Source organism: Chrysoperla carnea, chromosome 5, assembly GCF_905475395.1.
Source record: "Chrysoperla carnea chromosome 5, inChrCarn1.1, whole genome shotgun sequence".
Taxonomy (NCBI): Eukaryota; Metazoa; Arthropoda; class Insecta; order Neuroptera; family Chrysopidae; genus Chrysoperla; species Chrysoperla carnea.
This window is the reverse complement of record NC_058341.1, coordinates 44302597-44316368: the sequence shown is the minus strand read 5'-3', so window position 1 is coordinate 44316368 and position 13772 is coordinate 44302597. Positions and strand designations below refer to the sequence as shown.

Sequence of the window (13772 nt, the reverse complement as noted above, 5' to 3'; positions counted from 1 at the left end):
AATATTAACAATAATTGAAATGTAGCACTCCACGCTTTTTTCAATAAAATAATTTTTTTTTTTAAATTTATAGAAATGATTTTCTACTTTTTAGTTCAGTTAGTTACAAGAACGTCTTTTTTGTTTTTTTAATTATTAATTTTGACCGCAAGCAGCAAACAAAGATCGGTTGAATGTGGATATGGTGGTGGTTTTTGAGGGAACTGGAGAATGTGATCTAATTAACTGAAGGTTTCTTGTCACCATGAGTGGTAATATTTCGAAATAAAAAAATACTGTTACTGATTAGAATGTTTTTATTAACAAATCATCATCAAAATGAAGTTTTTTTAAAAGTGATAAAATTAACATAAAATAATTTAATAAATATTTGTTATGTAATTAAAATATAATTGTTTTAAAATCTAAAATAAACTAAAAAATCTTTATAAAAATAATAAAATATTAGGCCACAAACACACACATGTCTTTACTTTTTAGATAATAAAAGTTTGAAACATAGGTATTTCGAAAAAAAATTTTTAATTGAAAATGGGATGCAATTTTTGTGTTTTTGAATGAAAGTTACCTCAAAAAAAATACACAGGTTTTTGTAGAAATTGTAGAAAAAAAAATTAGAAATTATTTACTAGTGGGTTTAGTTTCATCTATTTTCGATAAAAATTGATGCTTTAATTCAAAAATCGTTTCAATTCAGCGATTACATGGTTTTCGAAATTAGGCATTCTTAAAATATAATTTTAGACGAAAAATGGATGTATTGAAATAATAATCGAGGAATTGAAACTAATATCCTATAGAAAAAGACAAAATGACAATGCGATGTTATTTATGTTTTGCCGAATTTCGATAAAAAAACAAACAAACAAACAAACAAAAATTATATCCATTCTCCGTTTAATGTACAATTTTCGAAATAATATCTTCTAACGATGTTAAACGTATTTTACACAATTATTGAGTATCCTTCAATTTTTTTTATAAATTACTGAGATAATACTAAATGTAATTAAAATTCTAAGCTCAGCGCACGTCAACAGATTGACATTTTAGCAGATAAAAGTACTTGGCATTTGAAATATATCGACCGTGAATATACTGAGAAATTATTAGCGAATATTTAGGATTCCAGAAAGAATTTGTTAGTACATTCCTTGATCGTCTTTTTACTCTGAAATATTATCTAGCTTTTTAGTCGACTTAATTAATCCATTAATTCAGTCAAATTACAACATTGAACGCTACATCAAATCAGGTACTTTTTGATATGTTGTTTGTAACTTAAAGGCAATGTTAAAACCAAGTTTTCGACTTCGATAGACGATCGGGTCATTTTCAAAAATAGCAAAACTTGGACCTTATTTCAGTCTTTTTCGATTTTAACCAGGAAAGACTGGTTTTACATAATAGATTGTGGATTTATTTTTAAAGTATGCTAAGATACAGTTTTTCAAAATTTGGCCAAATTTCCAGTTACAAGATTACTCATCCACATATAAAATGTCAGAGGAAGATGAAGTAAACGAAGAATTGTCTTGGACCAATCAGGTTCATCAAAGAATGCAAAGTTTGAGTAAAATAAATACATTCTCAAAACTGATGTCATATTTTCACATATATTTATTTTTTAATTCAATTTAGCAATATTTCATCATTTGCAGTATCATTCAAGTTTCTAAAGACCTAGCATTTCCTTGGAAATACTAGTTTTCCTCTTCCTTTTAATTGGTTCTCTTGGTGTATTAGGGGATTCCAAAGTGACCTCTTCAAACAAGAAAGAGCCAACTACAATAGGACGATAGGAAATGGTTTCCAAGAAAATACTAGGTCTTCAGAAATTTGAATGATACTGAAAATGATGAAATTTGGCTAAATTGAATTAAAAAAGAAATATTGTGAAAATATGACATCAGTTTTGAGAGTGTATTTATTTTAATCAAACTTTGCCCTCTTTGATGAACCTGATTCGTCCAAGATGTCGTCTTTTGAGAAGTTAGGGGCATTTTCAAGAATATACAGACGGTCACCGACAATTCTTCATTTACTTCATCTTGCTTGACATGTCACCTGTGGATGAGTAATCGTGTAACTTGAAAAATTGATCGAAGAAAAGCTGTATCTCCAATACAGCTTTGATGAAAAACCAGTCCTTCCGGGTTAAAATCGACAAAAACTGAAATAAGATCAGAACTTAATATTTTTTATTTATTTTTGAGAGTGATCCGATCGTCTGCCGAAGTCGAAAACTTGGATTTAACATTTCCTTTATATTACAAATTGAAACAACATATCAAAAAACAAAAATATCTGATTTGATGTAGCGTTCACGTCCTTTTCATGTTTAATTTGACTGAATTACAATCAAACTTTGTTTTTCAGTTGAATTGATAACCGTTGGATACAACTGTACCTATCGCATCTCCAACCTGAATCCGCGAGTGTCAAAAAAAGTTTATGGGACACTTTATATGCTAATGCAAAATGTTCTTGATACTATAAAAATTATTAAGTAAAATATTTTTTAGGTTTTTTCACAAAAGTTTTATTAGTATCGTCTAGACTATTATCAGTTCCATTTAATGAACTTTCATTTTCTTTATTCCCATCTGCAGGCGATATTTCAGTTTCTGCAGATGAAATCTCATTAGAAGCTGAAGAATTTGAAACTTCTAATGAGGTCGAATTGTTACTTTTTCTTCTGTTCATACAAGTGTATGAACATTTACAATTCGGGCTACAATTATATCCGAACTTTCGACACGAACAACGTTTAGTTTCACATCTGGTTGTACAATAACACTTTATTGATCCATCTGATGAGCGTTTTAACGTTACAGTTTTATCGATTGTGTTATCGCTTGTATCATTTGTTAAATTAAGAGGTTTTCTTATTGTTAATCGTTTACTAGTTATCCTTTGTACAACTGGTGTTTTTTGCCAATCTGGATCTTTACTATCGTCTAATTTAACATCTTCTTCGGAATCGTAATCCAAAAATGGATCTTCATACTCTTCTTCTTTAAGGATTGCTGCATGAAGATTACTTCGACGTGACATCAATACTTTTGGCAATGGAACTGGTGTTCGTATCTGAAGTTTCTCCAATTCGATTGATTTCTCATTTAATTCAGATGTTAACTTATGAATTTGATCGAGTAATTCATTAATTTTATCCCGTTGTTCGCATTCTTTAAAGAGAAGTTCCTTTTTAGCTTCAGCCGCTAATTCGAACAATAATTTAAGGGCACATTTAGCATCGACCATGGATTGTACCATATCCCATCGTGTATTTGATTTATTTTCCTGGTCCGAATCTTTAATTTTTTGTTGCATGTCAGCAATTTGTGCATCGCGTAATTCGATATCTTCTAAAATTTCTTTCAACCGATTCCGTTTTTCTTGAATAACCTCCTCGGTTTCGTAATTATTTTCTTTTAAATTTTGTTCAAGCTCATTTTTCTCTTCTAAAATCAATTTGCGCTCTTCAATCAAACAATGAAGTGTACGCTCGGCTTCGGCGGTACTTACTAATATTTCTAATTCTTGTACCACCCAGCTCTGTACTCGTTCAACTTTCCCACTTGCAATACGACGATTTTGTGCACATTTTTGTAACGCTAAAGCATCTTTTAATCGTTTATTTATTGCAGCGGCTTCTTCAACTTTACGCTTTAAAACTGTTTGTTGTTTTGCATGCTTATTTGACATTTTAATAATTTCATTTTGCCGTTTACGATCCTGTTCTCGTAATTTACACATTTCACGTTCCCGTTGAATCTTCCATTGTCTAAATTTATCTGATTCAGATCGCATCGTTTTCACTAATTTTACTTTCGCTTGTTTCATATTCATTATTTCGTTATTTAATTGTTTAATCTTTTGTTCATCTTTCTCACGAAGCTTTATCACGCGCGATAATTCTCGTACTTTCTTGTTTAATTCAGTTAATTGTGATTCAAGCTCTTGAACACGTTGTCGTCGCTGTTCAGCTAATTTTGATTTAACTTCCTTCGTATGGGTTTGTTTTAATTGTTGTAATAATTCATCTTTTTCCTTTTCCAGTGCAGCAATCCTCTGTTCGTTTTCTTGTAAGGTATTTATATCAATTAATTGCGCTTTACGTGTATTTGTTTCAATTTCAGATGCTAAACGTTCTTTAATAGCTAATTCGCAAGCTAAAATTTGTAATTGTTTGCTGTATTCTAACTGTTGTTGCACGTGCTTTTCTTGAATCTCATTATGCTGTTCATTTGCGTCATTTTCGTCCGACATGACATCAGCTGGTGCATTATTGATAGCACTATGTGTATCGTGATTCACCACTTCAGTTTGAAAGATTTGATGATCCGTACGTAAATCCTCAATTTTATTTTTAATTTCATTAAACACCGAAGATTGATCTTCGTTGAGATTTACATTCGTCATTAAACTACAATATTCATCGTTTAATTCAGCCAATTTTCTTTGTAATTTATCATGTGCATTTTCGGTAATTAACGATCGTTCCAACATACAAGCGTTTTCCGATATCGCAGAATGTAATTGTTCGGTCAGTTTACGATTTTTAATTCGTAACATTTCATTTGCCCCTAATAACTGTTGATTTTCCTGCCGTAAACGATGTAATTCCTCATTAATTTCCACGTTACCTTGTTCTAGCGTAAGCAATTGTAATTCTCTTAATTGTTGATGTAATCGTGCAATTTCGGCCATGCGTGGATCTTGATTAATAATTGGTTTATTTTTAATTTTTCTCGCACGATCTGCGTATCGTAAAGTACTTAGTGTTTCATCTAAATTATATGCAGCCGGGCTAACGCAAGCGATCATTAGGGTAATTGAATTGCCTCCTAGGGAATCTTGTAGCAATCGTGTTAATTTACTATCACGATACGAGACATATGAATGATTCCCTTCACCTAGTGCTGATATGACATTTCCAAGTGCCAAAAGACCTTGATTAATTTTAATACCTTCCTTAAATCGTTCTCCTGTTGCTTTCGTTTTCTTCGGTCGTTCTGAACCAGCCAAATCGACTAAATGAAATTTCGAACTAGTTGCAACGTTCGTATCTTTTTTACTTTGTTTTTCTATGCATATTGTAAATATAGCATGCGACCTAGATGATTGAGCATTCATTGCTGTTGCCCCTGTTGCACGTCCTAAGGAACCTTTGTTCAAACACTCATACGTTTCTGTAGCAGTCTTTACAGAACATTCTGTTAAACCAGGTACAATTATACCACCTCTAACATCTTCACGAATATCAACAACACATTGTTCACGAGTTTTATCAGCCAATAAATCGTACAATAATTCTTGGTAAAGTTCCATAAATGAGACACTAATTTGATAATCATTCTCAACGTCTAAATCGATTGCTTCGAATATATCTTTCACAGCCCGTTGTATAATACCCATTTGTTCAATGTCGGTTCCCGTGTAACTGGTACCCATTGTGTGTGTTTTCCCCGATCCGGTTTGGCCATAAGCGAGGATCGTAACATTATATCCTTTAAATAATGAGCTAACCATATTTTTAACAGCACTATTATAAAATTCACTTTGTGTTTTATTTGCATCAAAAACATAGTTGAAGGTGAATGATTTATCGGATTCTTTAATATATACTTGTGGTTCACCTTCAACCGTTTCCAAAATACGTTTTTGTCCATTATTTATTTCACTTTCAACCAGTGGCCGTATCCTTAATGCTACTTGAACTGATGTTATTCCAGTATCGGTCATATTTTTGAAAAAACTTTTAAATTTATTTCTTTAAATAATTAACGTTAAAAAAATATTTAATAATGGCATGATATAATTTATTATTTTTATTAAGAACTGTTATTAAAGCATAACCGTTTTTTGAATCGTTTTAATACAGTTATTAGAGTGCGTTCAGTGTAAAACATTTAATTAACTTTAAAAACAGTTTAAAATTGTTCACATGGACCAATCACAACCGATGACGGATAGCTTTACGTGTTTTGATTGGTTCATGAAATTATAAAAAGTTTTAAAAACAATATTATTTAACATAACTACTAACTGCCATAATTTCTGAAATTGTGCAGATAATTATAAGAAAATCTGAGAGAAATGAAATCTGAAACATTTGTTGTAATCACATTGTAGTACGTTGTTGATTTCTATATTCCAAAACCATCGAGAAAGTATAGTCTTGGTGCTTAGACCATTAAATTACACTTCGAGAGTTATATAATATTTCTGTACTTCTTCTATCTGTGGTTGGTTAAATATCATAACCCAAGGAAAAAATTCTTTCAAAAACTTATTTTGATTGAAAAAATCTAATAATATTTATTATTTTGCCCTTTTTGTTTTTGTTTACTTCATACTTTTTCGTTCTTTTCATCCATAGACATCGTATCACTGGACTGTCCCTTCTCTATTTTAACGATCATGGTGAATTCATTACAAACGTATTAGGAACTGACAAATCGAGGCACGCAGTCCTATGGTAGAAAAAACAAACTATTAATGGATTACAACTGTCGAGTAAATACATACTATTTATATTAGCAATAAATTGTTTATAATAAATTATCGATAAATAAAATTAAAAATAGAAGTTGGAATTTTTACAAAACGTGTTAAATAAAAAAAAAATAGAGTAATTTGTGCAGTTAGAGATTGTACTAATAATAGATATTAGAGTAAAGTAAATAAAAATTTAAATGTATTTTTCCATAAATTTCCAAAGACAGGCAATCGTACAGTGTTATTAGAAAATTTTATGTTACTACAAATATTATAATAATTATTGCGGAGTTAAATTTGTATAATAATAATAATAATAAATTATTAAAATATTTTCTCAACAGTACAATACTTTGGGCATTCTTTAAATAATAATAACTTTTAATTAAAATATATTGTATATATCCGTTTATAAGATTTATAAAAATTTTTTTTTTCCAGTTTGCAGACTTCAAACACTTTAGTTTGTCATTAGATCATAAAATTATATTTTATTTCGCAATTAATTCTCTGCCGCTTCCATAACATTCAATGTGACTGCCAGGTATTATCTGGTTATTATAATTATTCTGAAGTTGATGGATCTTTGTTTTTGAGTAAACGCGCCTCATGTAAAAAACGTTCAAAAAACGCCAACTTTGAAGCTTTGAAATTTAGGGCTCAATTAAAATTTCATAAAATACATTGGGAAACTATTGAACAATCGCCATTAGCCTAAAATTTCAGTCTACTAAAACGGTGTATTTTGTTCTACTACCACGTGATCAGTTTAGGACGCCTTGATGCCTGGGAGTGTATTTAAAGAATTTTGTAAAATAACAATTACATGTATGGAACGCGAAGTTGGATACGTTGAGGCAAAAACGAACTGAAGATAACTGTTGTTACTTACGTCGGCAATAGTATATTGTATTTGTAATGTAATGTATGAAAAATAGATGTTCTGTATTAATTATTTTTACATATCATTCATTAAAAATGTCAATTCGGCAAATAAACTTTTGAAGTACGATATGACTGGATGACTGATGATGAATGAACTGTCCATTTTTACATGACCATAGGAAAATACATGATGGTCTGTTTGTAGAATACTGTTTTATCTACAACTTGTCAAAAACAACAACAACCAAACGGTTTTCTGTATTTTAACTTGTTTCAACTTCACTTCCACTGACTTCAACAATTTTCTTTTTCAATTTTCAATCTCTTATTGATAGAAACGCATGTATGCTTTAAAAGTAATTTAATTAACTACTTAGAAATGGATAATAAATCGTTAGTTAATAGTTTAAACAGCCTATTTCCAGATTTAAATTTTACAGTTGAAAAATTAAAAAACATTAATCAAACCATTATGTTAGATCTATGTAAAAAAATTATCATTTATTTATATGATACAGATTCGAAGAATGTAGTGTGGAAGGTAAGTTTTATAAATTTAATTCACCTTTTACTCATAATAATTTTAATAAACTTAAATAATTATGCTCTTCCTCTTACGGGACCAAGAAAAGACACTAAAATAAATTCGAACCGGTTTAACTGAACGAGAGATTTACAGCTTTTGCCCACTTGTCCATGTAAGTCTTTAAAATTTAAATCAACTTAGTCTTTTTTGATTTTATAGATAACGGAAGAGCAAAGATGTCGAAGTACACATTCTGAATTATTAATGGAGGCTACAGACATTTTAAATATTTTTAAAATTATGAATAAAATACTAAAAGTAATTTCATCTGAAGAATTTCATCTAGTAGATATTATAAAACCAGGTAATAATCTCTTTGCTATTTTGACTTTCATTTTTGTATTTACAAAATTTAATTTAATTGCAGAAGTGAAACGTACAGTTTATTTTTTGAAAGCGATTGTACATTTTAGACTCTCTACAAGTCATTATATTGAAGAGCAATTTGTGCCATGTTTCCATAAATTATTTAAATTACAACAAGAAATGGATTTATTAAAAAATAAACTAGAAAGCTTAAGTAATAATTTAGAAAGTAAATTAAGTACAGTGAATAATTTGAAGGAAGAAATTGCAAAGGTAAATAAAATACTATTTTAATATCATGTATATATAAGGATTGGGAGGAGAACCTAGTTAAGGCAAAGGGCGTTGCTTTCTACACTGACGGATCTAAGTTAGAGAAGAAGGTGGGTTGTGGGATCTTTTCTGAAGATCTTAATCTGCGTCTATCATTTCGGCGGCCAGATCACTGTAGTGGGTCTCAAGCGGAAGTGATGGCTATTCATGAGGTTTGTGAATGTCTAAGACTGAACACCCTTAGGTGCAGGGACATTACAATCTTCACCGACAGCCAAGCGGCTCTAAAATCCTTCAGCTCAGTCTATCTATCGTCAAAGGTAGCACAGGACTGACGTACGTCCTTAAATGAGCATGGATACAGGTGAATATCCGTAATATTATCCTTGACAACTTTTGACTAAAGCATTTTTCTGTAGCTACCGCGACTTCTTTCGATTAAATTCAATAATGACATATTTTTGAGTCGCATTTCCTCCGAATGCTAACGATTTTCGAAAAAATGTTTTAAATAAAAATGTTCGTCTTTTATATGAAGATAAACTTTCTAATTTAAAGTTTTAATCTATCTCTTACCTTTTAAGATCTAAAGAGACTGAACACAACCCGTAGAACTAGATCAAATCTGATGTCAGAACACGATTTCCTCCATCAAACTCTACAACTTTTGTTTTAAGTTGTTTTTTGATTGGCTAACTATAAAACGGGCTATTAACCATAATAGATTAAAATAGTCCACCCTGTATGTGTATATACAGATAAAATTTATAGTTGAAAATAAAATTTTATTTTGCAGGAATAATTTGCATAATTTTTTATATTATTTTAGCTAACAGAAGATGGTAGCGAAGATACAATCATTTTAAGTGATTTGCAAAACAAATGTAGATGTTTGGAAAACGAAATATCTGATCTAGAAGATACAAAACATAAGTTAGATAAGAAGATAATTGAATCTAAAAACGCCATTGAACAGTTAAATGCTGAGAAAAAACTATTATCTGATCAAATTTATGAAGATTATCCCGAAATTAAAGGGTTTGTCTATAATTTCAACTGGTCCTGCCTCTACCTAAACATTTTTATATTCATGAAATTTAGCATCCTTCTTAGGCAAAAAATTTCTGAAAAAGCTTTAAATTCTAATAGAGAATACAAATTACTGTTTTTGTTAACCCTGCGAACCATCGCAAAACTTTGCAAATGGACTGCTTAGTATTTATAATTTTTTGTGTTTCAGAAAATACCAACAATTTTTATTAAAAAAAAAAGAATGCGAAGCGAAAATTTCTACTGAAAAAATAACTCATGCTACAATGCAAGAGAAAAATGAAATAATTACGAGATTAGGAGATGATTTTGGAGAATTATTAGGTTTTGTTTCAAAATTGGAAGATGTATTTAGTTCAAATAAGTAAGTAGTATTTTTTTTTTCTTAAATAATTTTGGGATTTGTTTTCGTTTTTATTACATGTTAGCCGCCCGACAGACTTCTTCTGTCAAAAGTTATTGACCTGTCGCAGTTCAATAGAAAAAATAAATAAAGAGCGAAATATAAAAATATGTATATAAAAAATATAAAAATAAAATAAAAAAATTTTTGCTCGATTGTGGTTCGATGATTTGTTTTTACAAATTAGAAAAAAACTATGCAAAAAATAATTAAAAAATTCAAATAAAAGTTGTAGCTGAATTAATTTTTGCATAAGGGGGGTTAAAAAAGGATAGAAAGAATTTTATCATTTTTGAAATTAGAAATTTAAAAATGGATAATGTTTATGGTTTGAGACAAATGTTTACTGGATCACCTTAAGGGGATCAAATAGGAGATGAAAAAGTTTGTATGAAACTTTATCGTTTTGGTGGTGAAAAGGGGATTATAGTTTGTATAAAAATTCGTTATTTTTGTAACCGATTTTAAAAATTATTTGACACATAGAAAGTTACATTATCAGTGAGTATCATAGGCTAAATTTTATTTTCAAAAAAATTAGGGTGCCACACCAAAAAATTAAATTCATAAAATTGTGAACAAAAGGAAGGATAAGTGTAAAGTTGAAATTGTTCATCGAAGCGGGTGGGTATCTGCTAGTTCATAAGTAAAATATATTATTTTTTTGTATCATTTTCATTTTTACAGTATCAAAATATCTTAAGTAGGCACACTGGATATTTAATTTTATTGTACTCTCAGGTTGAACGCAAAGTAAAAAAAAAGTTATACAAAAACGTTAAAAATATTTTTTAATTTGTTTTTGCTAATCTTGTTCTTGTATTTCTCTTCTGACTTTAAAAATAATCACATAAGTAATTTTCAAAAAATACAAATAATTGATTTGGCAAAGTTTCTTATATGTTTTGCTGGCAAATCAGTTAATTGTTATTGCAAAATTGAGTCAAATGAGTTGTTCAAAGTATTTTCGAACACTCGAGTATTAATTATGTTTATTCATTGCAGAGCAAAGAAGGTAGAAGAAAGTAAACTTGATGATTTAAAACATACTTATTCGAAAACCTCTGCACATTTAACACATCGCATAGAAAAATGTGAATCGGAAAGAAAGGCACTTAACAAGTATAGAATTTTGAAATTTTCATTTTCTCAAAATTATTTAAAATAAATTTTAACATCATATTTTTAGAGAATTACAATATTTAACCGAAGAAGAAAATGCTAAAAGATTACAAGAAGAAGAATATTTAGAAAAATGTAATAAAATGATGGATTTACTGATTAAAAAAGAACTGGAATATAAGGAAAATGTTAAGCATTATGAAAAAGTGTACCTGTGTAATGTTACCGAAGTAATTATTATTTGTATACCCTATGTATGAAATACATATTTAGAGTATATTAAGTTTAGTCCCAAATATGTAACGCTTAGAAATATTAATCCTATAAAAAAATGTTGGTATAGGTGTTCATAAAATCATCTAATTAGTCCATTTTCGTTTGTCCGTCCGCCTGTCTGTCCGTCATCACGATAACTCAAAATCGAAAAGAATTATCTTGCTGATGTTTTCAGGACGTAAAAAGTGAGCTTGAGGTCGCAAAGTTCAATTTGATCATGATTCCTTACGATCAGTTTTTTAAACCATAACAATAAAAAAAAATCCTTATCTAAAAATAAAGAGTTTTTAATTGAAAATTTTTTTCATAACTTTGTTTTTCTGTAAGGGTCTAAATTGGGGCAAAACTTAAGTTTCCTTTTTTCTCAAAAACTATAAAAGATACTTGGAAATTTGTAGGTAGCTTCAAATAGTAAGTCTATTAATTCTAAATTTATACCCAACCCATCCGATAATATTAAAGGGGTCAAAAGGGTCAATTTTCGGGGCAAAAATTTTTTTTTTTTAATTCGTTTCAAAGTATGTAGATTCAAACTTATTTATTAAAAAAAAATACAAGTATTGTATTAAACACTGTTTATATAGGATATTTCAATAATTAACTCAGTCAATTGTTTATTATGTTTATTTGTTTTTTTTTTTTTTTGTGTTCACTCAAAGAGATGTTGGTTATTTAGCCATTTTAGCTCAATATTTATAAACATTTTTAACTCAATATCTGAACAACCAAAAAATGGGCCAAGGTAAAACAGTTTCTTTAGTAAAATCGAATAACTTTTTGTTTGAAACATTTTTTAAAAACCACATCAAATTGCATTCAATTTCACTTCTAAATTCTAGAATTATTTCATTATTTATTAATGCATTAAATGCAAAATATATAAACAATTAACTCAGTTAGTTGTTATTTTCATTTCTTTCTTACTAACGGCAACTCATTTTGAGGGATGCGCTGATATTTTTCGTATTTTACTTTTAGAATGAAGAACTTAAGGTGCTTACAAGCCGAATTCTGGCAAACATCGCTAAATCAAGAAAAAAAGCATAAATATGTTCTGAACAAAAAGCAACGAATCACATAAATATTTATGGAGAGATAAATAGATTTGTTATTGCCATCCAAATTTGCCAGGCATGGAGATCTGCTAGCCTGTAAGTGGATGCGATATGATGAATGAGAGACTGTCAGTGAGTTCTTCTGTGTCCTTGTCATAATCATATGTACATATATACTTCTTATATGTATTAGTAAGTATAAGTATATGTATTAGACAAGAACACAGGAGAACTTACTGGCAGTCTTCTCTCTCGCTTCGCATATCGTATCTACTTACAAGCAAGTCTTTATAAACGAGTGTTCCAAAATTAACGCAAGAAATTCGAATCAGACGTTAATCTTGGGACACACCTTATTATTATTATAATTATTTTGTATAAAAACTTTAATAAGAAAAGAAGATCTGTTAACTTGTTTTATGAAAATGTACAATATGATTTTTCATAAAAACTTTTTTTTTTGTTATAAATAAATAAAAATCGTATATTTTAAATTTTGTCCTATTTTTTAAATTTTCTATCCTATTTTTTCTTTCAGAACAAAATTATCAATTAATTAATTATTTTGTAAAGGTAAGTATTAAATTGATTATATGGTCATATATAATCGGGGTGGTTGTGTGGGTATAACTCTTGCCTCCGAAACCAATGTTCGCTGGTTCGTATCCTGGTGTGGTGAACATTTTTACTTTTAAATTTTTTCTGATATAAAAAATTTTCCACTCTTTTTATACTTTAAATTAGTAACCCACCCTCTTGCTATAAATAATGTCAATTATACATAAGTCATAAATCATTATTCTGTCAGTGGGTGGGAATTGAAATAATCATAAACATATCTCAAAATATTAAAAATATGTACAAAATGGCTTGGTTATGCTAAAATATGAAACTTTTTAATGGGAGAACATGTCATATAGTTTATCTCACTCATATTCGCCTATTACAAAATATTAAAAAATGCTTATTTTGCATGCTTTTTTATGTTTGTTGTACATGCTAACTTGTTGAATGAAATTTTATAAGATTTTGTAATAGGAGAGCATGTTATATCACAAAAAAAATTAATTATGTTAGTCCCACTTTTCTATTTATGTCATAAATCACTCTTTTGTAGGGGGGGGGGAATTAAAACAACGTAAAATATACCACGCTCTCTTACTTATTTGTCGCTTTTGGTTCTCATAACAATTATCTAAAAAAAATGACTTTATCTCGGCATAATAACTTTTTAATTAAAAATTAATGGGGGCAATATGCTGGATACGAACGGAGGTACTCTGTAACCAGAGGCGACTGGGCTAACCACTAC

At 29.3% G+C, this 13772-nt stretch overlaps 2 protein-coding genes across 2 annotated transcripts; one reads left to right on the top strand and one right to left on the bottom strand.

Annotated features, from left to right (window-relative positions):
* Positions 1-1267: 1267 nt before the first annotated feature.
* LOC123300408 (chromosome-associated kinesin KIF4-like) lies at positions 1268-5764 on the bottom strand. Its single transcript, XM_044882979.1, has one exon. It carries the CDS (start codon positions 5746-5748, stop codon positions 2506-2508), a length of 3243 nt encoding a protein of 1080 aa, XP_044738914.1. The 5' UTR covers positions 5749-5764; the 3' UTR covers positions 1268-2505.
* A 1955-nt stretch (positions 5765-7719) lies between these two features.
* On the top strand, positions 7720-12798 carry LOC123300410 (tropomyosin-2-like). Its single transcript, XM_044882981.1, has 8 exons — positions 7720-7930; positions 8135-8279; positions 8343-8554; positions 9384-9592; positions 9795-9968; positions 11013-11129; positions 11197-11359; positions 12384-12798. The coding sequence occupies exons 1-8, from the start codon at positions 7769-7771 to the stop codon at positions 12450-12452; spliced, it is 1251 nt and encodes a 416-aa protein (XP_044738916.1). The 5' UTR covers positions 7720-7768; the 3' UTR covers positions 12453-12798.
* Positions 12799-13772: the final 974 nt, after the last annotated feature.

Coding starts and splice junctions, on each gene's coding strand:
- LOC123300408 (XM_044882979.1), bottom strand. CDS start 5,748: ATGACCGATACTGGAATAACATCAGTTCAAGTAGCATTAAGGATACGG.
- LOC123300410 (XM_044882981.1), top strand. CDS start 7,769: ATGGATAATAAATCGTTAGTTAATAGTTTAAACAGCCTATTTCCAGAT. Junction 8,280..8,342: donor AGTAGATATTATAAAACCAG/GTAATAATCTCT, acceptor ATTTAATTGCAG/AAGTGAAACGTACAGTTTAT. Junction 8,555..9,383: donor TGAAGGAAGAAATTGCAAAG/GTAAATAAAATA, acceptor ATATTATTTTAG/CTAACAGAAGATGGTAGCGA.